This window comes from Oncorhynchus mykiss, chromosome 17 (assembly GCF_057628025.1).
Source record: "Oncorhynchus mykiss isolate SJ-2025 chromosome 17, ASM5762802v1, whole genome shotgun sequence".
In the NCBI taxonomy this organism is placed as follows: domain Eukaryota; kingdom Metazoa; phylum Chordata; class Actinopteri; order Salmoniformes; family Salmonidae; genus Oncorhynchus; species Oncorhynchus mykiss.
This window is the reverse complement of record NC_143038.1, coordinates 60,454,948-60,480,424: the sequence shown is the minus strand read 5'-3', so window position 1 is coordinate 60,480,424 and position 25,477 is coordinate 60,454,948. Positions and strand designations below refer to the sequence as shown.

The window sequence follows — 25,477 nt, the reverse complement described above, 5'->3', positions numbered from 1 at the left end:
ACAAGGACCTCCTTCAACCTCCTTTTGGCAAATCTTACCATTACTCTATCCTCCTGCTTCCTGCTTTCAAGTAAGAACTCAAACAGGAATACCAGTGACACGCTCAATACAGAAGTGCCCCAATCAAGCGGATGATAAGCTACAGGACTGGTTCGCTAGCACATACTGGAATATGTTCTGGGATTTCTCCAATAACATTGGGGAGTTTACCATATCAGTCACCACCTTCATTAAGTGCATCGACGACTTCATCCCCACAGTGATAGTATGTACGTACGTACATAGCCCAACCAAAAGCCATGGATTACAGGCAACATGTGCACTGAGCTAAAGGCTAGAACTGTCACTGTCAGGAGGTGGGACACTAATCTGGAAGCTTATAAGAAATCCTGCTACGATCTCCAAAGCGTCAATACAGAACTAAAATCAGATCCTACTACACTGTCTCTGATACTTGACGGATGTGGCATGGCTTCCAAACTATCATGGTTTCCAACGGGAAACCCAGCCACTAACTGCCCAGCAACATGAGCCTACCAGACAAGCTAATTTCTTTCTATGCTCGCTTTGAGGCAAGCAACACTGAACCATGCATGAGCGCACCAGCTGTTCCTATGTGAGTAAGACCTTAACATTCGCAAGGCCATGGGGCAAGACGGAATACCAGGACGCGAACTCAGAGCATGCGCTGACTAGCTGGCAAGTATCTTCACTGACATTTTCAACCGATCACTGACCCGGTCTATAATATCAACTGGTTTCAAGAAGTCCACCATAGTCCCCATGCCCAAAAACGCAAAGGTAACCTGCCTAAATGACCATCGCCCCATTGCACTGACATCTATAGCCATTATATGTTTTGAAAGGCTGGTCAAGGCTCACATCAACACCATCATCCCAGTCACCCTGGACCCACCTGAACAAAATGAATACCTATGTAAGAATGCTGTTGATTGACTACAGCTCAGCATTCAACACAATAGTCCCCTCCAAGCTCCTCACCAAGCTCAGGACTCTGGGACTGAACACCAGCAATTAGATCCTGGACTTCCTGACGGGCCGGCTCCCAGGCAACAACTTATCCACCACACAGAACATCAACAAAGTGGCCCCTCGGGGGTGTGCGATTAGTCCCCTTAGTCCCCTCCTCCTATTCCATGTTCATCCACAACTGCGTGGCTGCACACGACTTCAACAGCATCATCAAGTTTGCTGACGAAACAATGGTGGCAGGAATGATCACCAAAGATGATGAGGCAGCCTATAGGGAGGAGGAGTGTGACCTGGCAGTGTGACCTGGCAGTGCCTCAACGTCAGCAAGACAAAGGAGCTGATCGTGGACCAAAGGAAAGGAGGGTGAGCTCGCCCCACCGAAGTGAAGCGGGTCGTGAGCTTCAAATTCCTCACTGTTAACATCACTAAGGAATTAACATGGTCCACACACAGCAACAGAGTTGTAAATAGGGCACGGCAGTACCTCTCCCCCTCAGGAGGCTGAAAAGGTTTGGCATGGGCACTCAGATCCTCAAAATATCCTACAGCTGCACCATTGAGAGCATCTTGACTGGCTGCATCACTGCTTGGTACGGCAACTGCAAGGCACCCTACCGCAAAGTGCAACAGAGGGTGGTGAGTACATCACTAGGGCTGAGCTCCCTGCCATACCAGGCGGTGTCAGGAGAAGGCCCAAACATTTTTCCAAGACTCCAACCACCCAACTCATAGACTGTTCTCTCTTCTACCGCAAGGCAAGTGGAGCAATGCACCAAGTCTGAAACCAACAGTACCCTGAACAGCATCTACCCCCAAGCCATTAACCTGCTAAATAGCTAATCAAATGGCTAACCGGGCTACCTACATTGACCCATTTATGCACTGACTCTATGCACATACACTTGACTCTACCCACACACTCACACATATGTACACTGACACCACAACACACACGTATAAAACATGCACACATACACTGCCGTTAAAAAGTTTGGAGTCACTTAGAAAAGTCCTTGTTTTTAAAAGAAAAGCTAAATTTTTGTTCATTAAAATAAAATAAAATTGATCAGAAATATAGTGTAGACATTGCTTAAATTGTGAATGACTATTTTAGCTGGAAACAGCTGATTTTGATTGGAATATCTACATAGGCGTACAGAGGCCCATTGTCAGAAACCATCACTCCTGTGTTCCAATGGCACGTTGTGCTAGCTAATCCAAGTTTATCATTTTAAAAGGCTAATTGATCATTAGAAACTCCTTTTGCAACAATGTTAGCACAGCTGAAAACTGTTGCCCTGATTAAAGAAGCAATACAACTGGCCTTCTTTAGACTAGTTGAGTATCTAGAGCATCAGCACTTGTGGGTTTGATTATAGGCTCAAAATGGCCAGAAACAAATAACTTTCTTCTGAAACTCATCAGTCTATTCTTTTTCTGAGAAATTAAGGCTTTTCCATGCGAGAAATTGCCAAGAAACTGAAGATCTCGTACAACGTTGTGTACTGCTCCCTTCACAGAACAAACTGGCTCTAAGCAGAATAGAAAGAGGAGTGGGAGGCCCCGGTGCACAACTGAGCAAGAGCACAAGTACATTGGAGTATCTAGTTTGAGAAACAGACGCTTCACAAGTCCTCAACTGACAGCTTCATTAAATAGTACCGACAAAACACCAGTCTCAACGTGAACAGTGAAGAGACGACTCCAGGATGCTGGCCTTCTAGGCAGAGTTCCTCTTTCCAGTGGCTGTGTTCTTTTGCCCATCTTAATCTTTTATTTTTATTGGCCAGTCTGAGATAGGGCTTTTTTTTTGCAAATTTGCAACTCCCGGTGTCGCCTCTTCTCTGTTGACATTGAGACTGGTGTTTTGCATGTACTATTTAATGAAGATGTCCTGTTTATTGGTTGCATGTAGGCTAGGTTAGAAGCCTTGCCTACAGCTTTATAAAACATTGAGCTTTCAACACAATTTGTGATACATTTTCTGTAGGATATTGCATTTAGGCCTAGAGATAAATAGATGTAGTAGATATAACTAGATGCACCAGCCCTACAGTGGAATATATTTGAATTGGTTTGTTGACTTTGAATACTGGTCCTAATTGAATAATCATCTCAGGACGATATGCTCATAACATTCACTATGCAATTACCATGAGGTATTACACAAATTACCCTGACAGTCGTGAAATTAAACTACAGCTGTAACTCCCTCCATTTGGATGGCTGTGACTAATTCCAAATGGGCAACGCATATAAATGACCGTGTGCCATGTAATAAAAAAAAACTATCTATTTGGCTTTGAATGTGGAAATTAGAGCATGCAGGGTGTGTATTGAGAGCCTGATCGGTGCTGCATTTCATTTGCACGCGTTTTCATGTGTCATCAGTGAGCGCTTCACCACCTCTGCACTACCGCTGAAGCCCGGGGATGCGCAGAATGTTAATACATCTCGACTCAGAGATCACTCTGTCACAGTATTCCTCCAGACTGGCAGCATTTTTGGAGTGTCTTGGTTGTTGAAGGACTAAACCAAAGCACCTGTGAGTGAGAAGGCGACCTCGGAGTTGAAGCTCTGTCACTGCTGAGCTAATTGTTTGGGTGCCTCGGGATTACATCGAGGAGCATCTCCACCAAACCAAGAGGAGAGAGGCATATGCGGGACTTTTTACGAGTGTAGTGTGCACGGACTGGGATTCTGTGGACCAGCGTTTACGCGCAACCTCTCGATGGGATTCTGAATGAGAGAACCAAAGCTGCTACGAAAATGTATATATATTTTTAAAGGACATAGAGACACTCGATAAATACCACCACTTATGTCCGGCTCATTTCTCTGATCATACAATTTCATGAAGAGGAAAAAACATTCTGTTTAACAACTCAGTGAGTATTTATTAGTTGACTTGATAAGCTTCTACATATGTCAAAAGGCTACTTTAAAATGTCTCTCATAATAGTGGGTACATTGCATGTCAGTATGAGTGTCTATGCATTCCACAATCGCTCCTCATAGGCTATTAGACTACAAGTATTTTTCGAAATGCTGGGAAGTTTATTTTTAATTTTCAATAAATGAAAAGGCAGTGAGAAATATCCGAATGATTTTATAGTTAGCAATGTTATGGCAACTGCAACGTAAATCACACGGTCCATTGTTATGGTTGGTTTTGTGGCTAGCAAGAACAGCCAAATGAGAGGTAAAAACACCTACGGGGCTGAATTATTCCCGAACACTGCAATATACCCCTGACATCTATTACTACAGAGGAAAGGATTGTGTCCATTTTATTTGAGCTCAATTGGTTTTGAAATCCCTTCTGAAGAGTGGCAATCTTTTTCTTGCTTCACATTTTCACTTATGGGCAGTGGCAAAGGTGAAACAGAAACAACACCCTGATTCAATAATTTATTACACTTCCTGTCTTCTGAATTGTAGAAAAAGCTATTTCATGTTAAAAACAAATATATTGAAGTGTGTAAGGGGGCACCATCAGACGGGATATATAATGGTTGTGCATGATCATCTCATGCATAATTGAGCCGTGAATGGCTGCTCCAGGCTACTGAGATCTGTCTTGGTGCTCAGGCAGCTCTGTTAACTCATCTAGGGCACAAGGGGCTGCTTTGCTTTGTGCGGTGCGGCCAGGGAAGGTACAGTAGTCTTCATAGCTCTTGACTGCAGATAGGCTATAATGCTGAGGTTGGTTGCAACAGAGCCCCCTTTCTCCACATAGTCAGATGCACCTTGTTTCTCTTGAACACAATCTTTTCCATATTAAACTGTGATTAGTCATCCAACACATAATTCAATTATGCTTTTAATTATGTTGTTATGCTTTTAATTATGTTGCTGGCATTGTATTGTGTATTGTATTTTTCCTGATAAGTACCTTGACTCCTCTGACTGTGTGGAATGATTGCCTACAGGCTGCCCTCTGGGGGACCTTTGTGACCAAAACCGTGTCACGTTTGTTCTATTTTCTCTAGCTAAATGCATATATGAATGTCTCAAAACTCTTGTCTCTTCTGTTTTGACCATATAGTGGACCCCTTAAAAAAGATAGAACTCAAGCTGCAGCAGAATTGCACATGCTCAGCCAATACACATCTTCAAAGTATGAGCTATTCATGGGGGATTTTGATCCCTCTCCTCTATTCATGTTTATTTATAGATTTCTCTAGCATGATTTGCTCATCTCATTTTGTGGCTAACAAGAACAGCCAAATGAGAGGTGAAAACATCATAAGTGCCTATGGTGCTGAGTTATTCCTGAACACTGCAATATACCCCTGACATCTATTACTACAGAGGAAAGGGTTGTGTCCCTTTATTTGAGCTCAATTGGTTTTGAAATCCCTTCTGAAGAACATCAGAGTGGCAATCTTCTTACAGTAAGTGCATTTCTGTTTTGAATATAGTGCTGTACATGGATGCACAGAGATCTAGCTCTAGTCTAGAGATAATCTGTCCTTCTACCTCTTCATTCCACACATCCCACACCTCCAACCCAGTGATGTATCTATGGCTATTGGGATGGGGGTCTGGAGATATGCGACCACAATGATGGGGTTGTGGAACGGATCACTTCTCACTGTCTGATAAAGTGATGCTACAGAGGTTTTGTATAATTTCAGCCAGTAGTCTTGAAAGCAGTGCTCACAAGCCATAACAGGTCCTCGAAAATTATGCACAGTTGTGTACTACGTCATTTGTCCATTCATATATGTTATGTCGTTGCTATTCGTACGATATGTTACACATTTGTAAGTGCTTAAGATCCCAGACTGCATCTTTAAGTGCATTTACTCTTCTGCCTGGCCCCATGGTTTGCAGAAGCTGCTGGGTTCACCAATGCATTGGACTCTTTGTTAACATCTGAGGGAATGGCTGGATTATACTGTCTGTTGTCTTTTGAACAGTGTGGCCTTCCAGGAATTATTTTGTTTTTCACAGTTATAAGAACCTTCCTTCTTTGGCAACATGTTTTCACCAGATCAGATCAGTCACCCCACCCTTTGTGCACAGCTGTTATTGGGGTGTTAAACAAATTCTCTCACTTAATGTGTGAAAACATTTAATTTCTTCCCCTGAAAATATCTTGCTACATAAAATGTAGATTCATGGATTACATTTGTGACATATTGATTGTCTTCAAATGCAATATTGTTGATTAAAAACCTTAATCTTTACAAATAATTTTAAATGTTGAGGTTTGGCGTTACTTTCTCATTTTCAGTTAACCATTCATCTGTTATACTATACTGTAGCTACATAAAACAATTGTGACTCAACGTCACTATAATGTTTCTCTGAGTGACAGAAGTGAGAAACGCAATAACATTTGCCTCTTTTTGGGCTCTGTCTATATTACTCATTGATGTGATCTGTGCATTTTTGGTCTTAATCACAGCCAGTTTGTCAGTTCTAATCATATGTTATCTTATGCACGCATGTATCTAATGACATGTCAATCAGTCATCTTTATGGAACGTCTCAGTGTTCTGCATTATGTGATGAGCTTCCATGGCAGCTGCACTTAAAACAGCAGACAGAGACATCTCAGGAGAGGCATTCATATGATTATGTAAAACCATTCTTTAATTGGATGGAAATGGTACAAAGTTTTAAGGAGAGCAAGGGAGGCAGTAAAGTAAGAGGTTACAAAATATATTCCAAGTCACTACATTGAAATGGTCTTGGACAAACACCGTTCAGTTACTCAGCTCAGTGCATTTAGAACATCATTGTGTAACAATCTCAAAGACTTCTTTCAATGCCCTTGTTCTGTTCTTTAATACCCAACTTTGATATCCTAACCATGTGCAATGCAACATTTATTCATCCTCATTGGCCCATGTGAAATTAAGTCTACTCAGTAGCCGGATCGCTGGATAAACTAAACAGTGAGGCACACTCAGATGACGATGAGCTCATTATCTTTCTTGGGTAAATCACGGCGCATGGTGGAACTTAGAATTGTAATCATCTCTCTGGTCGATGCTGGCCTTTTCCTACGGAGTGCAATAATAGTGATTACAGCACAATTATATGTATCCTGTTCTAAAAAGAGACAATCTTCAATATGAATGAGGTTTTAGATGGGGCTTGTCTTGTCATACAGTGAATAGCCTACCTATGATCTGCTTTTCTAATCTAACTGTGTAACAGTGTCTCCTTTTGAGGTGTACACTACAGTATATGCTGGTCCAGCTTTGTTTGCCATAGGTCATGTTGCATCAGAAAACAGCTCACCCTCTCTCTCATGTTGTGATGGAACCTCTCTCCTTTACTCCTGCCATTATTAGATTCTTTGGAATTATGCATCCCCTCAGGGGAGAACAAATGCCTTTAACCACCTATCCTATCATTTATGCACCAAACAACAGCCCCTCTAACCAAGAAGTCATCTAATTTACTCTGGGATACGTTTAGCCATTGACTTTCATTAGGCTTAGCTATTGTGAAGGTGAAACTGTGATGCCTCATTACATTTGGCAGAGCAATCTCGTATTCATAATTTCACTTCACCTCCGCCAGTGCGTAATGATATCCAGCCATCCTTACCATTATAGTACATGGCCAAATAGAAGACAGACTGTCATTATAATGCATACCTACACTGAGTGTACAAAACATTAAGGACACCTTCCTAATTGAGTTGCACCCCCCCCCCCCCCCCTTTTTGCACTCAGAACAGCCTTAATTCATCAGAGCATGGACTACAAGGTGTCGAAAGCGTTCCACAAGGATACTGGCCCATGTTGACTTCAATGCTTCACACAGATGTGCCAATGCCCATGTTGACTCAAATGCTTCCCACAGTTGTGTCAAGTTGGCTAGATGTCCTTTTGGTGGTGGACCATTCTTGATAGACACAGGAAACTGTTGAGCGTGAAAAGCCCAGCAGCGTTACAGTTCTTGACACAAACTGGTGCGCCTGGCACCTACTACCATACCCTGTTCAAAGGCACTTACATTTGTTGTCTTGACCCTCTGAATGGAACCCATACACAATCCATTTCTCAATTGTCTCGAAGCTTAAAAATGCTTCTTAACCTGTCTCCTGTCCTTCTTCTACACTGACTGAAGTGGATTCACTTGGGCCACCCGAGTGGGCACTGCATCCCAGTGCATAAGGTGTCACTACAGACACCCTGGTTTGAATCCAGGCTGTATGACAACCGGCCGTGATTGGGAGTCCCATAGGGCGGTGCACAATTAGCCCAGTGTCGTCCGGGTTTGGCCAGTGTAGGCTGTCAATGTAAATAATATTTGTTCTTAACTGACTTGCCTAGTTAAATACATTTTTATTTTTTAAATGTTTTAAAACAAGTAGCGTTAATAAAGGGTCATAGCTTTCACCTGGGTTTACCTGTCATGGACAGAGCATGTGTCTTTCATGTTTTGTATTTGCAGTATAAGCTCTTCATTTTTGATGAACTCAGTGGAGATATTTTGCTTGACATGTTGACTGCCCAACTTGATTTCTCCCACAAGCAGGGGTTCCAACATGTCAAGCAAAGTCTTCACCAGCGTATGTAAGCAAAAACCATTTAGGCCAACCTCTCTGCTCAGCCTGGAAAGAGTGGCCAAAAGGGTGTTTAGCATCCCCAGTGGCTAAATGTGGAGAGTATATTCTCCGCTGCTGACCGGCTCTCCAGGTACCATCGCATGAGCCTGAAGCCACAGACTGGCCAAACTTGTGTTTCTAAAAATGAATTCAAAGTCACTAATAAGTCATTTTTCATTTAATTTGTATTTAATTCTAAGTAAGTCACAGACTATATGCACAATTTATAGACTATAATGATTTAATACAATGAAATGTTGTTTAAATGCTGCGCGTTTATGTCCCTAATAATAATAATAATTTAGCCTAAATAATCAGTTTTCCCCCTTCTTAGGCTCCTTGTCCGGCCTCCTGACCTATTTAGAGTGTTTATATGCTGCTTAATATGACATGTAACCTATTTGAAATTATGTGAGCTTCTTAAATTCACCTTTTTCATGTTTATTCAAATGCTTTTCATTCAAATCCTTATGGTTTGGTTTCAATACTTTAACTATTTGTAGATCCAGGTAGTCACACAAATAGATGGGTGTTGGTTAAATTGGGATTTTAATGAATGGATTGAATTTGGAGCGGGAGTTGTTTTTCCTGTGAGCATGGAGCGGTAGGAAAGGACATGGAGCCCAAGCACCGTTCCATGAGCAATGAGCGGGATTTCCAACAGCTCAACTCCGCTCACATACTCTGGTCTCCACTGAGGTTGTCAAAATAAAGAGCTCATCTTGAAAATACTAGAGGTACAGTCGGTCCTCCTTGGGTCCCTGCATTAGACCGGGAAGGATAGGATGGGATGACTGGGATGGAGCAGAGCAAACCAGACACACTGAGGAATGTGGCACACATCTCTACCCAGTTCGATCTCAAAGCGTGTAATCCAATGTGACACAATTTTACAGTGGCAAAATGCCCCCTAAAACTTGAAAGACACCAGGAAATCCACTCTGAGACACACTGTGCCCCGTAATTACAGCAGATGAGGAACAATTGCTGGCACTAGGACCATGGTGCTAAACCAGCACTGGTCGGAAGATTATGTAATCTATAACCAAATTAGATCCCCCCCCCCCCCCTGAAGAGTGTGTTCTAGGCGACAGTGTAGGTGGCTTCAGGAGGCTGGTGCTTCTTGCACAATGTGACTCATTACAATGGATATACAATAACTGCTAGGCCTATACTGCTCCCTTTAATTAAACTGCATACACAATTCTGTCTTGGTTTGTAAAACATTTTAAGACGATGAAACCATAGTTTTATATGCCATATTACTGCTATATTAAGAATGCAAAAGATAGTAGTGCCCTATTGGGTTAATCCACAAAAGTGTCACGTTCTAAGAATGTGGAGAAGGGATAGGATGCTTAATCCTGAGAGGCATATCAGTTACCTGTGGTAACAGGGATGTATTGTCGGTCATAGCTTTAGGAAAGAAAGCTTAAATTGGAATTGTAGAAAATAGGCACAAGTTCCAGATCAGAAATTGTTTAACCTGTTAAGCCTATAGGGGCGCTATTTCATTATTGGATAAAAAAGCGTGCCCGTTTTAACAAAAGGCTAAGCTTGAGAGCTAGCATATTTATTTCATTTCATTTGCGATTTTCATGAATAGTTAACGTTGCGTTATGCTAATGAGCTTGCCGGGATAAATACACTCCTGGATACAGGTTTTTTTGGTAGCCAAACGTGACGCACCAAACGGAGCGATTTCTCCTAAAGAAATAATCTTTCAGGAAAAACTGAACATTTGCTATCTAACAGAGTCTCCTCATTGAAAACATCTGAAGTTCTTCAAAGGTAAATTATTTTATTTGAATGCTTTTCTGGTTTTTGTGAAAGTGTTGCCTGCTAAATGCTAACGATAATGCTAAAGCTAAATGCTACGCTAGCTACTGTTACACAAATGATTGTGTTCCTATGGTTGAGAAGCATATTTTGAAAATCTGAGATGACAGTGTTGTTAACAAAAGGCTAAGCTTGAGAGCTAGCATATTTATTTAATTTCATTTGCGATTTTCATGAATAGTTAACGTTGCGTAATGGTAATGAGCTTGAGTCTGTATTCACGATACCGGATCCGGGATGGGTAGATCAGAGAGGTTAAATGCCCATTAGATTACTTGTCAGACAATATTATGTATGGTGCATGTGAACTCAAATCAAATCAAATCAAATGATATTAGCCACATGCGCCGAATACAACAGGTAGACCTTACAGTGAAACGCTTACCTACGAGCCCCTAACCGAACCCCTAATAAAAAATATGGATAAGAATAAGAGATAAAAGTAACAAGTAATTAAAGAGCAGCTGTAAAATAACAATATATACAGGGGGGGTGCTGGTACAAAGTCAATGTGCGGGGGCACTGGTTAGTTGAGGTAGTATGTACATGTAGGTAGAGTTAATTAAAGTGACTATGCATAGATGACACCAGGACTGGTGTGGAGAGGGGGGGGGGGACAATGCGAAGAGTCTGGGTAGCAATCAGGGTGCTCTCGATGGTGCAGCTGTCAAACATTTTGAGGATCTGAGGACCCATGCCAAGTCTTTTCAGTCTCCTGGGGGGAATAGGTTTTGTCGTGCCCGTATCATGACTGTCATGGTGTGCTTGGGCCATGTTAGTTTGTTGGTGATGTGGACACCAAGAAACTTGAAGCTCTCGACCTGGTCCACTGTAGCCCTGTTGATGAGAATAGGGGCGTACTCGGTCCTCTTTTTCCTGTAGTCCATAATCATCTCTTTTGTCTTGATCACGTTGAGGGAGAGGTTGTTGTCCTGGCACCACATGGCCAGGTCTCTGACCACCTCCCTAAAGGCTGTCTTGTTGTTGTCGGTGATCAGGCCTACCACTGTTGTGTCATCGGCAAATTTAATGGTGGTGTTGGAGTCGTGCCTGGCCGTGCAGTCATGAGTGAACAGGGATTACAGGATGGGGCTGAGCACGCACCCCTGAGGGGCCCCAGTGTTGAGGATCAGCGTGGCGGATGTATTGTTACCCACCCTTACCACCTGGGTGCGGCCCATCAGGAAGTCCAGGATCCAGTTGCAGACGAAGGTGTTTAGTCCCAGGGTCCTTATCTTATTGATGAGCTTTGAGGGAACTATGGTGTTGAACGCTGAGCTCTAGTCAATGAATAGCATTCTCACATAGGTATTCCTTTTGTCCAGGTGGGAAAGGGCAGGGTGGAGTGCAATAGAGACTGCATCATCTGTGGATCTGTTGGGGCGGTATGCAAATTGGAGTGGGTCTAGGGTTTCTGGGATGATGGTGTTGATGTGAGCCATGACCAGCCCTTCAAAGCACTTCATGGCTACAGACGTGAGTGCTATGGGTCGTTAGTCATTTAGGCAGGTTACTTTAGTGTTCTTGGGCACAGGCACTATGGTGGTCTACTTAAAACATGTTGGTATTACAGACTCGGACAGGGAGAGTTTGAAAATATCAGTGAAGACACTTGCTAGTTGGCCTGTGCATGCTCGCAGTACACATCCTGGTAATCCGTCTAGCCCTGCGGCCTTGTGAGTGTTGACCTGTCTAAAGGTCTTACTCACATCGGCTGCGGAGAGCGTGATCACACAGCCTTCCGGTACAGCTGGTGCTCTCATGCATGTTTCAGTGTTATTTGCCTCGAAGCGAACATAGAAGTAGTTTAGCTTGTCCTGTAGGCTCGTGCCACTGGGCAGCTCTCAGCTGTGCTTCCCTTTGTAGTCTGTAAAGGTTGGCAGGCCCTGCCACATCCGACGAGCGTCAGAGCCGGTGTAGTACGACTTGATCTTAGTCCTGTATTGATGCTCAGTTCAGACTTTGTGAGCATGGCATAGGCTCAATGGAAAAACTTATTTCTAGCTTCTGACTGTGAAACCAGGTTTGAAAGCTTTTGAAAGGGAATATTGAAAACCTTAGTAAGTAACCCAATGCAAAAATAATCAAATAATTTAGGAGTGATTTCATGTAATATATGTATCATGTATCATTTCAATGGATTATGAGGTAATGGAATACATATCCACAAACTCAGGACTAATGCACACATTTCATTTAATTGGGCTAAGATTTCTGTCATGAGACCTTCATCAGAGCAGGGATGGATTATAAATTAAAATGACAAGCAAGGGGCTTCCGGTATTGCGCTGAGCTGATCAGTCGTGTCTTTTTCAGCTCCGCTACAAATTTGAAATACATCCTGAAATAAGTTCACCCTTAAGCTTAATGTACCAGGAAAGGCAGTGATAGTTTATTAGCTTCGAAAACCCACAATGCCGACAAAGAAAAGTCATACCAAAAAGGCAGACTTAATAAGTGAAAGTTTAAAGTCTGAGGACGAAGGCGTTGCGCTAGCTTCATGTGCTAGAGGTGGAAGCAGGACTGAGGCGACAAACATGTGCAGTGCCGTTATCTCCAAAGATATCTTCAAGGCCATCAAAGATATGCAGAATTATCTATCAAATTCGAAAATGTACTGTCTGCAGTGGATGACATTACTCACCTGTGTGTGGATCTATTGAGCACCTTATACGGAGTGTCACTGGGAGGGGGAGGTCTGTTAGAGACTGAGGTAAGATGGTTAATCACACGTTCATGCTTGATTGTTAGGCATGTGTTTTTGTACGTTGACGTGCTTTAAAGCGTCCTTTGTGTTTTTGTTTATGGTGGTAACAGAGGTCTATTGGTATATTAGGCTGATCCAATGTGCTCTTATGGGGCAATGTTCTATTTCAAGTGTACCTGGTAAAGTCGATGACTCATAGTGTTAAGGTTAAATTTACATCCTGGAACTGAATGGGATTAAATAAAATCGGCAAAATAAAACAGGTAATAAGTAGATCAAAACAACTTCAGGCGAAGATCATATTTTTGCAAGAATCACATCTATTATCTGGCGACATTCCTAAGATATGCCTGGGTGGCCTGGGAAAATCATTGCAGTCTCACTTAGTTCCCATGCAAGGGGAGTTATTATTCTTATCCATAAGTCCATTCCATATCAGATATTGCAAACAATTTGTGATCCTGCCGGCAGATATGTTATTATTATTATGTACCTTGCTGTCCGAGCAGTTCACGAAGATCACTCTGTTCCCAACGAAGATGTCTCTGAATTCTTTAATTATTTGTTTTTAAACCTTTCCACACTTCCAGGTAATTATATTGTTGCAGGAGACTTTAATTGCACTTTGGATCCTGTTAAAGATCGCACTCCAGGTTCGAACTACTCCCACATTACGCTTTATGAAGGATTTAAACTTAATAGAGATTTGTCGAGAAATGAAACCAGATGATGTGGAATACTCCTGTTACTCTAGCACTCACCAGACCTATTCCTGAATCGATAATTGTTTGATCTGAGCAGCATTATGCTCTACAATTAAAAATTGCTTTAATGGTAGCATTGTTATATTTTCTAATTTAGTAGGTGACCCACCTAAACGGCGCTTCCAACCTAAATGGCTGCAAGATACAAGTTTTACAGAATACATTGGACAGCAAATTGACGTATACTTTTCAATTTAATACAGCAGACTTCAACTTGCACTAGATGGGAAGCCTCTAAAGGTTTCATAAGGCGTCAAATTATACATTTCACCAGCTCAAAGTAAAAAAATACTTGTCAGAAAAGGAAATGACCTGAAACCAAAATTAAAACTCTGGAGAGAGAAATTTTCCTCACCAGTTTCACAGGTGCACACAAGAAGTTGCTCTTGTTCAGGGCTCAATATAACATCATTTCTATGGGTAGAGCTGCAGCAAGCTTATTGAGACTAAACCAATTTTATTATGACCAGGGTGAAAAAGCTGGGAAGCTGTTGGCCTGGCGAATCAAACAGCACTAAACCGAGAGAGCAATCAATTCAATTCAGGATGCAGGGGGAGCTGTGATGGTAGACCCTCGGCAGATAATACCTTTAAATCCTTTTATGAAAAATGATATGCATCAGAGTATCCTCCTGAAAATGATACCCAGGCTAGCTTTTTAGATAGATTGGAGTTTCCCAACATTTCTGATGAATCTAAGGATATTCTTAATGCTGAGCTGACTGTGTAGGAAATGTCCAATGCAATTGATAGTATGAGGGTGGGAAGGGCATCTGGCCCATACATCTACAAGAGATTTAAAAACAAACTGTGCACTCTCCTCCTGGATATGTTTTAGGAATCTTATGAAAATGGTCTCCTGCACCCTTTTTTGAGAGGAGCTCTGATCAATCTGCTCCTAAAACCTGGAAAGCTGCATACTCTGTCAATCACCACATCCTTATCAGCAGACTCAACAGCCTTGGTTTCTCAAATGATTGCCTCGCATGGTTCACCAACTACTTCTCTGTGTCAAATCGGAGGGCCTGTTGTCCGGGCCTCTGGCAGTCTCTATGGGGGTGTCACAGGGTTCAATTCTTGGGCCGACTCTATTCTCTGTATACATCAATCATGTCGCTCTTGCTGCCAGTGAGTCTTGGATCCACCTCTACGCAAACAACACCATTCTGTATACTTCTGGCCCCTCTTTGGACACTGTGTTAACTAACCTCCAGACGAGATTTAATGCCATACAACTCTCCTTCCGTGGCCTCCAACTGCTCTTAAATGCAAGTAAAACTAATGCATGCTCTTCAACCGATCGTTGCCCGCACCTGCCCGCCCGTCCAGCCTCACGTTTTAGTCCTATCTGGTGAAACCACAGTTTCCCTCCTGGGAGAGCTGATCCAGGTTTCCAACTATGGGCCATCAAGTGTTTAATAATCTTGTTAGGGCTAGGGGTTATGCTAGCGGAAAAGGCAGAGAATGAAATTAAAAAATATTTTTTTGAAGTATTTAGCTTTCATACATTCACAAGTGCAAAACATCAAATTAAAGCTTAAATTCTTGTTAATCTACACATCATGTCCGATATCAAAAAGGCTTTACAGCGAAAGCACACCATATGATTATGTTAGGTCAGAGCCTAGTCACGAAAACACATACAGCCATTTTCCAGCCAAAGAGAGGAGTCACAAAAAGCAGAAATAGAGAGAAAATTAATCACTAACCTTTGATCTTCATCAGATGGCACTCAGGACTTCATGTTACACAATATATGTATGTTTTGTTCGATAAAGTTCATATTTATATCCAAAAATCTCAGTTTACATTGGCGCATTATGGTCGAAGACATCCGGCGGATTTTCAGAGAGCCACATCAATTTACAGAAATACTCATCATAAACTTTGATAAAAGATACAAGTATTATGCACAGAATTATAGATATACTTCTCCTTAATGCAACCGCTGTGTCAGATTTAAAATAATCTTCATCAGAATGCACTACCCGGCATCCCAGTTCCACAATACATTTTAGTTTTGTTCGATAACGTCCATCATTTATGTCCAAATACCTCCTTTTTGTTAGCGCTTAGTAAACAAATCCAAACTCACGAGGCGCGGCCAAGTCCAGGCGAAAGTTCAGACGACAAGTTCAAAAAGTTATATTACAGTTCATAGAAACATGTCAAACGATGTATAGAATCAATCTTTAGGATGTTTTTAATATAAATCTTCAATAATGTTCCAACTGGAGAGTTCCTTTGTCTTTAGAAATACAATGGAACGCAGGTCGCACTCACAGGTGCATGATCAGCTCATGGCCTTCTGCCAGACCTCTGGTTGAAACAGCTCTCATTCGCCCCCACTTCACAGTAGAAGCCTCAAACAATGTTCTAAAGACTGTTGACATCTAGTGGAAGCCTTACGAAGTGCAATATGACCCCATAGACACTGTATATTCGATAGGCAATGAGTTGAAAAACTACACTTTCCCACTTCCTGGTTGGATTTTTCTCAGGTTTTCGCCTGCCATATGAGTTCTGTTATACTCACAGACATCATTCAAACAGTTTTAGAAACTTCAAAGTGTTTTCTATCCAATACTACTACTAATATGCATATATTAGCTTCTGGGCCTGAGTAGCAGGAAGTTTATTCTGGGCATGCTTTTCATCCGAATGTGAAAATGCTGCCCCCTATCCCAAACATGTTTTAAGGAAAGTTTGAGACCTGTATAAAGACGGTATTTTTATGTCACTTGAAGTACTCATAGCAAAGTATGACATTCCTAGAAAACAGTTTTTAAAATATTTACAGCAAAGGAGCTTCCTCATAGTTGCCCAAATCCAAAACCTAACATAACCCCTTCTGTCCACTTTAGAAAATACGATCTCAACCCATTGTAATGGTAAGGGTAGAATTTCAGCTCTACACAATATGCAACCAAATCCTCTGCGCACACACTGAACTCTTGGAAGGAAGATATTTGGAAGGACATAGACTTGGACAAATGGAGTAGTTAGTATATGTACTAAGGCTCAGACACAAACTGTGAATACTCGGCTAAAACTATTGCAGTACAATTGGTTGATGTGAACATATGTAACCCCTGCTAAGTTAAATACGTTTAATAGTACAATTCCAGATATATGCTACAAGTATAATCAGTCTAAAGGAACTCTGTTTCACTGTCTGTGGCACTGTGAGAAAATCCAAGATTTTTAGGAGGTATCACATATGATATCCCAAATAGTGTCAGTAAAATTGCCTCTCCATCCCAAAGTGTTTATCCTGGGGTTGTACCCAATCAGTAATCATCTAACAGATCAAGTTCAAACACTTATAGATATGTGCTTGTTGCAAGCAAAACGCTTGATAGCTCTTGCCTGGAAAAGTGTGAACAGGCCTAGTATTGCCCAATGGCTTAGGGAAATGTCATCTTGCCTAATAATGGAAAAGATAACATATACGGTTAAAGGTAAACAAGACACTTTTGAAGAGATTTGGGGACCATTTTTGGATTTTGTTGAGCAGAGCGATGTGTGTGAAATATTGGCTAATGAAGGGAACTCTGGGTAGTGTACTATTCCTTCCAAGAGTTCAGTTTGTGCGCAGGGGATTCAGTTGAGCCAGACTCTAGCATATTGTATAGAGCTGAAATTATCATTAAAATAGGTTGAGATCTGTTATGTTTTGTGCATGTGGGGTTGTGGTGAGAGATATCTGATTTGGCTTGTGGCACTGTGTTTCATCTGAAATTTGTTCCAATTATGTTCTATACTATTGGATCAGACCACTGTAAAATGTAATTTTGGTGGTTTTATGCTTCTGTAACACTTTTGTTTCGTCTTAGTTGTTTCATCATTTATTTTTTTATTTTTTTTGTTTCTGTTAACTTTTTATGTGGTTTTGCTATAATTATTTTTCCTGTAATATCTCTGCTTATCTGTCTTATTAAATAAAAATCTATAAACGTATTGTTCAATTAAAATATATATATATATCCCACCTCTGCAAAAATGGGATGCATATTGAGAGAATAAACTTTTTTTTCTGCTAGTCAAAGGAGACACAGAAGACCGGTAGTGTTTTGAAAGGAACATTTATCTATAGTATTTATTCACAAATGCGTAAGTTTCTCATTGTATGCTGTTACCAGCAGTATGTGCCACATATTAGGCTATATATTAGTATCTGCTAACTGTATGGTGTCTGCCAGTTTCTATTAATAGGCTGAGGAAAGTCAATTTTGAGGTCAATCATTTCCAACCCCCTCTTTCCTGTGATGTTTAGCAGATTTGTGCTTGTTGCTCAGATTCACACGAAATCCACTGAGATGGTTTAGTCATGAAAAAACAGGCCCACTTAGCAATTATTTGTGTCACTATTCCATTACTTTGTCCAAGATATACAGTAGATCCATAGACTAGGGAATGTTTTTTTATACTTTGATTCATTGCAGCTGAATCATATCCACACTTTTTCCAAGTTTGATACATATTATCTTTCTAAGAGTTTGTCTAGACCAGGTATTATGGAGAACATTTTAAAGTGTCACATATTTTTATTTAACTAGCCAGTTAAGTCAGTTAAGAATAAATTATTCTTTTCAATGACAGCCTAGGAACAGGGGTGTTCAAGGGCAGAACAACAGATTTGTACCTTGTCAGCTCGGGGGTTTGAACTTGCAACCTTCCGGTTACTAGTCCAACGCTCCAACCACTAGGCTACCCTGTAATGTGCATGTGTTGTCCTTAGTGAGTGGATTTCATTTACACTGCTTTCACTGTTTGTTTTTTACTTCAAGTCTTCTAAAAACTATTGAAGAATAAAGAACATGAATAGTGCAACTTTTGCAATACTGGAATCATGTTCTGTTGTTGAATGCTTGTCATATTTGGCTCAAAATGTCTTATTTTAATTATTTCTATAATTACTTTCCCCTTAGATTAAGATTCTCGTAATCAAGGGAGGACATTCCATTCACAAGCAATTGGATGAGAGTCGTATTTGCCCTTGGCAACTGAAGATGATGTTACTATGGAAACGACTTCTGCTGCTATCAATCATTGGTTGCCTTGCCGGTAAGATGTTTTACTACACATTTTATTCAGGAAGAGGTATTTACAGTTATCATTCTACAAGTTCCTAATCCTGTATGATTTTCCATCAGTGGAATGATTCATGTTTATATTAACGTTGTTACTTGCAAAATGTAAGTAGGCCTTATTGCTCTTTTTGTTACAAATGAGAAACTGGTATGCATTTTTGGCAAGTTTACTGCAATACCGCTCAATGGAGCACTGTTTGAAGTTGACAGTATGACACTGATGTGTGTGCCCTATGTTGTCTATTTGGTCTCATATGGAAATGTAAGAGATCTCATGCTTATGGTGTTGCCTACATCATCTTAAAGTGCTATATGCATTTTCCGGATTCGGCTTGACAGTGTGCTATGAACTAAAATGAACCATTCTATGCACTGACTACACAATTCTACAGATTCTGTATTGCATTACTTTGGATGACAGGCAGATTCCAAGCCTAGTATTTGCAACCAACCATATTATATTTTATACAGACAAGGTTAAATTGATTAAAATGCAGTTTTTCATTTACGCTAGGCTACTTCCCCTGTTGCCCTTCAGCCATCTCTTGGGCAGCCTACTGCATTTGCACCTCCAGGGACATCTGGGATTCCATTCCTATTCCTGTGTATGAGATGTCAGAGATCCTTATCAGAATCCTTGGGATGGAACTACGCCTGTATTTCATCCCAAACCACTTGCCACACTGACCCTGTGGTCAACTGGGATTGGGATGAAAATCTCTCTCTCACTCTCTCTTTCTCTCTTTTTCCACTGAAAGACAACCACAGCAAATAATAATTATAAATAATAATAATATATTAAACTTGTATAGTGCTATTCATTACATTAAATAAATATCAAAGTGCTAATAGGAGGTTGAATTGTTTTAGCGTGTGCAAATGACATTGCAAATCCCAATGTATGTCATTTTGATTGTTTTGACATAGCTTATAGCTAATTCACAGCTATTTCTCAAAGGAAGGTGGTGTAGACTAAATCAGCATAGCTAATATAACCATCAAACTTAGCATGTGACTTTAATATCTATGACCTCAGTCAAATGGTTCCTGGGGAAGGCAGCACTGCAGGCACTGGGGTTGTATGTGAAAAAGTCCATAGGATATTGAGATAAATCAACCTCACTAGGTATTACATGTCTAAATCATGTTGAAACCGTTCCTTACTTTTTAAAATGGAAGAGCCGTTGCACACTGGGAATCCAATGTTCTTCAGTAAGTATACTGTCCTATAGGAGAGATTGATGCAGCAGGGTTTGGAGACATCGAAATCGGATGGCCAAAAAGTTGAAAGTGTTGAGTTATTGATTGGCCACTTTTGATGGACTGCACTCTTCCGAATGATGCAGCATTCCAACAACTAATTGAATGTGTAGGCTTTAAGGGTCTCAACAATCAACACAGGTATCCAAAACATAAGGTCTTAATTTACAAATAAAAACGTCCAAAATATTTTGAGGTTTGCACAGTGATGTAACACTAACAAAGCAGGAGAGATTTGTTGCTTATCATAAATCGTCTTGCTTCCAAATGGATTCACACAGCTGCAAGCATGTGACTGACGTTTCAACGGCACATGAAGTCTCCATGGTTTTTGCACTGCTCAGATGATTTTTGTGGTGCCAACATTGAATTAGTTCTGCCAACAAGAAGGTTTTTCATGGATAAACTATTAGAATCATCGGGGTTAGTAGCATACTATTTCATAAAATAATGGTTTCCTTATCTCTCGTCAAAATCAAATATTTTAATGGCCCCGTCGCTCTTGTACAGTGTATTAACATCTTGTAATCAAAAACATGGTTTTCAAATGTGTCATCATTTTTTGTCACCTCTGTTGGTGAGTGCTGGCGTGTCAGGATTCACAAGTTTTCACCCTCTACCTGTTTGTTCAGACTAATTTGTTATCCTTAGATGTTAGATGACTGAAATGTCACACATTGACGAAAGCCAATTGTTTAACGCCTGAGTATCACAGCCTGTGTTTCTTATGTTCTCCAGCTCATGCACAAGATGTCCTGTTCCAAGGGCCAAGATGGAGAACAGAGCCCAGTGACCTCATTCTCCCCAACAACTCCCCTGACCAGGAAGCCACCATTACATGTGAGGCAGAGGGGAAACCCTCCCCACAATACAGGTAATGGATTCCATCTATTTACATTATAATTCCACAAGTCAGTGTGGAACTGACATTAGCAGCCATTTAACATGAAGAACATAACATCAAAGCCAGACAGTTAACCAGAAAGAGAAAATGATTCATAGGGCATGCTCATTCCAAAACCCACAGAAACTTTAAAATAACGAACGCGTTTAGCTATGATTTAGAAGGGAAGTCGCCAACCATTAGCTTATAACTACTTCAGATATGTGAGTGTAGTTATCTTTATTACAGATTTGATTTAGGTTGCTCTTGGATTGAAGCTAATGTGTGCTGCACTGAAATCATTAGTAATGTAGGGAGATTTCAATGACTAGATTCTCTAATATCCCTCTGGTTATTCCCCGGTGGTGAGTGTGCCTGTAAATGGCAGCCCGCACTGGTTTTGTGGTAGATTGTGTTTCGTAGCTTGGTCAGCATCATGTAAATGCACAGCAAGCAGTTGAGAGAGGCAATAACCTTGTGAGTGACATTCCCTTCTTAAATGCTTACATTTCCTCTAATGCGTCTGTGCTGAAAACATGGTCTTAGAGCAGCAGCAGGGGGTATCATTATACTTGTTGTGCAAGCTGAGCGATCCAAGGATGAGCTGAACCATTACAACTTGAACTGTTTGAAAAATAAGTTGAGTGGATGCGTTCCCACCATCAAGCTAAACAATTGTGACTTTTAGTACTGCTCTGACTATTCAGGCTTAAGTGTTTCTGCACAGGTACAAGCATATATTGTGGTTATGAATATGTTGTTAAATTATGCCATAGTCAACTGTGACACATAAAGTGGAATAGCTCTTGCATGCTGTGAGTAAAAGACTCTTTAGATGTTTAAGTGCAGCTCAAAAGTTTCCTGCATTAGTAAAGTAACAGCGATATGTTATCACTGGTTTAATATTGGATGGATAAAACATTAGTCATCATAAGCAATAAAACATATTATGATTGTTTTTTATGCAGGCTAATAACTTACTCCAAGTGTGTCTATATGAGCTATTTCACACGATTAATGTCAGTTCTAAAATCCAATCGAAGACAAATGAAAGACAGTCCACGCTTTCGTTGTGAACATAGACAGAACCCAAGTCAATCAATTGAAAAGCAGGACTTCAAGCCCACATTTTACGTAAGCTATTTGTAATAAAACAAAATGAATACAGAGCACAGGTCTTAGAATAGAAGTGAGTCACTTTATTAATAATGAAGCAAACCCCCAAGCCTGCATCGTTTAGACCTTGGACTCACTGCAAGAGAAGGGATCATTTGTGGCTTTATTTGGTTTGCACCAGAGTGTATGTTTGACACTGACTGTTCTTGACTTGTGTCCCCTCCGGCAAGGAAAGGAATTTTGTCTTGATGATTAAAAGCGAAACAATAATGTTTAGCGATAGGCCTACGTTTCATAACACAAAATACTCAAGACCTCAAATACCCCCAATGAACTGCCCTAGCTGTCCCTCAGAGCTGCAAATGGACAAGCTTTGGCCTCCACGATTCTGCAGGAAAGCATCAACTAATATTACCCAGTTTCTTGTCAAATAATACTGGAATCACAAGATCTAAGAATTTATATTTTGTCTGTTTTTTTTACATTTTCCAATTCATTTTTTTACCATTAAAGTGATGCTCTTTAGTACAGTCTTTATTTTGTATATTTCATTACCAGTCTCACCCCGCCGAACCCCACAACGTCACACGACACCACTCCACCCCACACGTCACTCCACACAACCCCACACGTCACTCCACACCACCCCACACGTCACTCCACCCCACACCACACGCCACACCACTCCATACGTCACTCTACACTCCACCCCACTCCACACATCACTCCACACGTCACACCACTGCACACTTCACTCCACCGCACACCACCCCACCCCACACATCACTCCACCCCACACCCCACCTCACTTGTCACTCCACCCCACACCACACGCCACACCACTCCATACGTCACTCTACACTCCACCCCACTCCACACATCACTCCACACGTCACACCACTGCACACTTCACTCCACCGCACACCACCCCACCCCACACATCACTCCACCCCACACCCCACCTCACTTGTCACTCCACCCCACACCACACGCCACACCACTCCATACGTCACTCTACACTCCACCCCACTCCACACATCACTCCACACGCCACACCACTGCACACTTCACTCCACCGCACACCACCCCACACATCACTCCACCCCACACCCCACATCACACTGCTCCACTACACCCCACGTCACACCGCTCCACTCCACCCCACCCCACCCCACATGTCACTCCACTCTACCCCACATGTCACACCACTCCACCCCACACGTCAGTCCAACCCACACCACCCCCCATGTCACTCCACCCCATCTCAACGTCACACAACTCCACTCCACCCCACATGTCACTCCACTCCACCCCACCTCACTTGTCACTCTGCTCCACAACACCCCACATGTCACCCCACGTCACACCGCTCCACTCCACCCCACCCTACGTCACTGCACTCCACCCCACCCCACATGTCACCCCACATGTCACTCTACCCCACACCACCCTACGTCACACCAGTCCACCCCACCCCACATGTCACTCCACCCCACCCCACATGTCACTCCACTCCACCCCACCCCACATGTCACTCCACCCCCTATGTCACCACACCCCATCTCAACGTCACACAACTCCAATCCACACCACATGTCAATCCAACCCACATGTCACTCCACTCCACCACACCCTACGTCACTCCACTCCACCCAATATTTCACTCCACCCCACATGTCACTCCACCACACCTCATGTCACTCCACCCCACCCCACGTCACACTACTCCACTCCACCTCAAATGTCACTTCACCCCACCCAACATGTCACACAAATATGTCACACCACGTCACTCCACCCCACATGTCATTCCACCCCACATGTCACTCCACTCCACAGGTCACTCCACTCAACATCACCCCACATGCCACTCCACATCACCCCACATTCGACTCCACCCCACATGCCACTCCACGTCACCCCACATGCCACTCCACAACACCCCACATGCCACTCCACAACACCCCACATCCCACTCCACACCACCCCACATGCCACTCCACATGACCCCACATGCCACTCCACACCACCCCGCATGCCACACCACCCCACATGCCACTCCACACCACCCCACATGTCACTTCACCCCACCCAACATTTCACTCCACTCCACCCCACATGTCACGCCACCCGACCCCGCATGTCACTCCACCCCACACCACCCCACATGTCACTCCACCCAACATGTCACTCCACCGCATCCCACATGTCACTCCACTCCACCCCACATCACTCCACATCACCCCTCATGTCACTCCACCCCACATGTCACTCCACCCCACATGTAACTTCACCCCACCCAACATGTCACACCACACCACGTCACCCCACGTCACTCCACTCCACCCCACGTCATTCCACTCCACCCCACATGCCACACCACCCCACATGCCACTCCACACCACCCCACATTTCACTCGACCCCACACAACCCATAATGTCACTCGACCCAACACCACCCCACATGTCACACCACACCACGTCGCTCCACCCCACATGTCATTCCACTCCACCCCATGTCATTCCACAACACCCCACATGTCACCACACCTCACATCACCACACATGTCACTCCACTCAACATCACCCCACATGTCACTCCACTCAACATCACCCCACATGCCACTCCCCACAAACATCATGCAACTCCACTCAACATCACCCACATGTCACTTCACTCAACATCACCCACATGTCACTCCACCCCACATCACCCCACATGTCACTCCACCCCACATCACCCCACATGCCACTCCACATCACCCCACATGCCACTCCACATCACCCCACATGCCACTCCACCCCATATGCCACACCACACCACTACACATTTCACTCGACCCCACACCACCCACAATGTCTCTCGACCCCACACCACCCCACATGTCTATCCAACCCACATTTCACTCCACTCCACCCAACATTTCACTCCACCCCACCCCGCATGTCACTCGATCCCACATCACCCATAATGTCACTTGACCCCACATGTCACTCCACCCAACACGTCATTTCACACCACCCCACATGCCACTCCACCCCTCCCCACGTCACTCCACTCCACCCCTCATGTCACACCACCCCACATCACTCCACCCCTCATATCACTCCACACAACCCCACATCTCACTCCACTCTACCCCACATGTCACTCCACTCTACCTCACTCCACTCCACCCCACATTACCCCACGTCACACTACTCCACTCCTGTCCAAATGTTACTTCACCCCATCCCACCCCACAT

The 25,477-nt window shown here is 42.6% G+C and overlaps 2 protein-coding genes across 6 annotated transcripts in view; both read left to right on the top strand.

Moving 5' to 3' along the window:
• The window catches only part of LOC110494603 (E3 ubiquitin-protein ligase PDZRN3-B), a 562,549-nt gene that overhangs the window by 175,748 nt on the left and 361,324 nt on the right, over window positions 1–25,477 (top strand). The gene's annotated exons all lie outside the window — the stretch shown is intronic.
• LOC110494605 (contactin-3) overlaps window positions 3,357–25,477 on the top strand; it is an 83,829-nt gene continuing 61,708 nt past the window's right edge. For all 4 annotated transcript variants that reach the window (XR_016488048.1, XM_021569821.3, XM_021569820.3 and 1 more), the window contains exons 1-3: window positions 3,357–3,881; window positions 18,811–18,946; window positions 20,971–21,106. Coding sequence is in view for 3 of the 4 variants with exons in the window: in XM_021569821.3 (XP_021425496.2) it covers window positions 18,892–18,946; window positions 20,971–21,106 (191 nt within the window). In the remaining variant the exon portion in view is untranslated. The remainder of the gene's footprint in view (window positions 3,882–18,810; window positions 18,947–20,970; window positions 21,107–25,477) is intronic.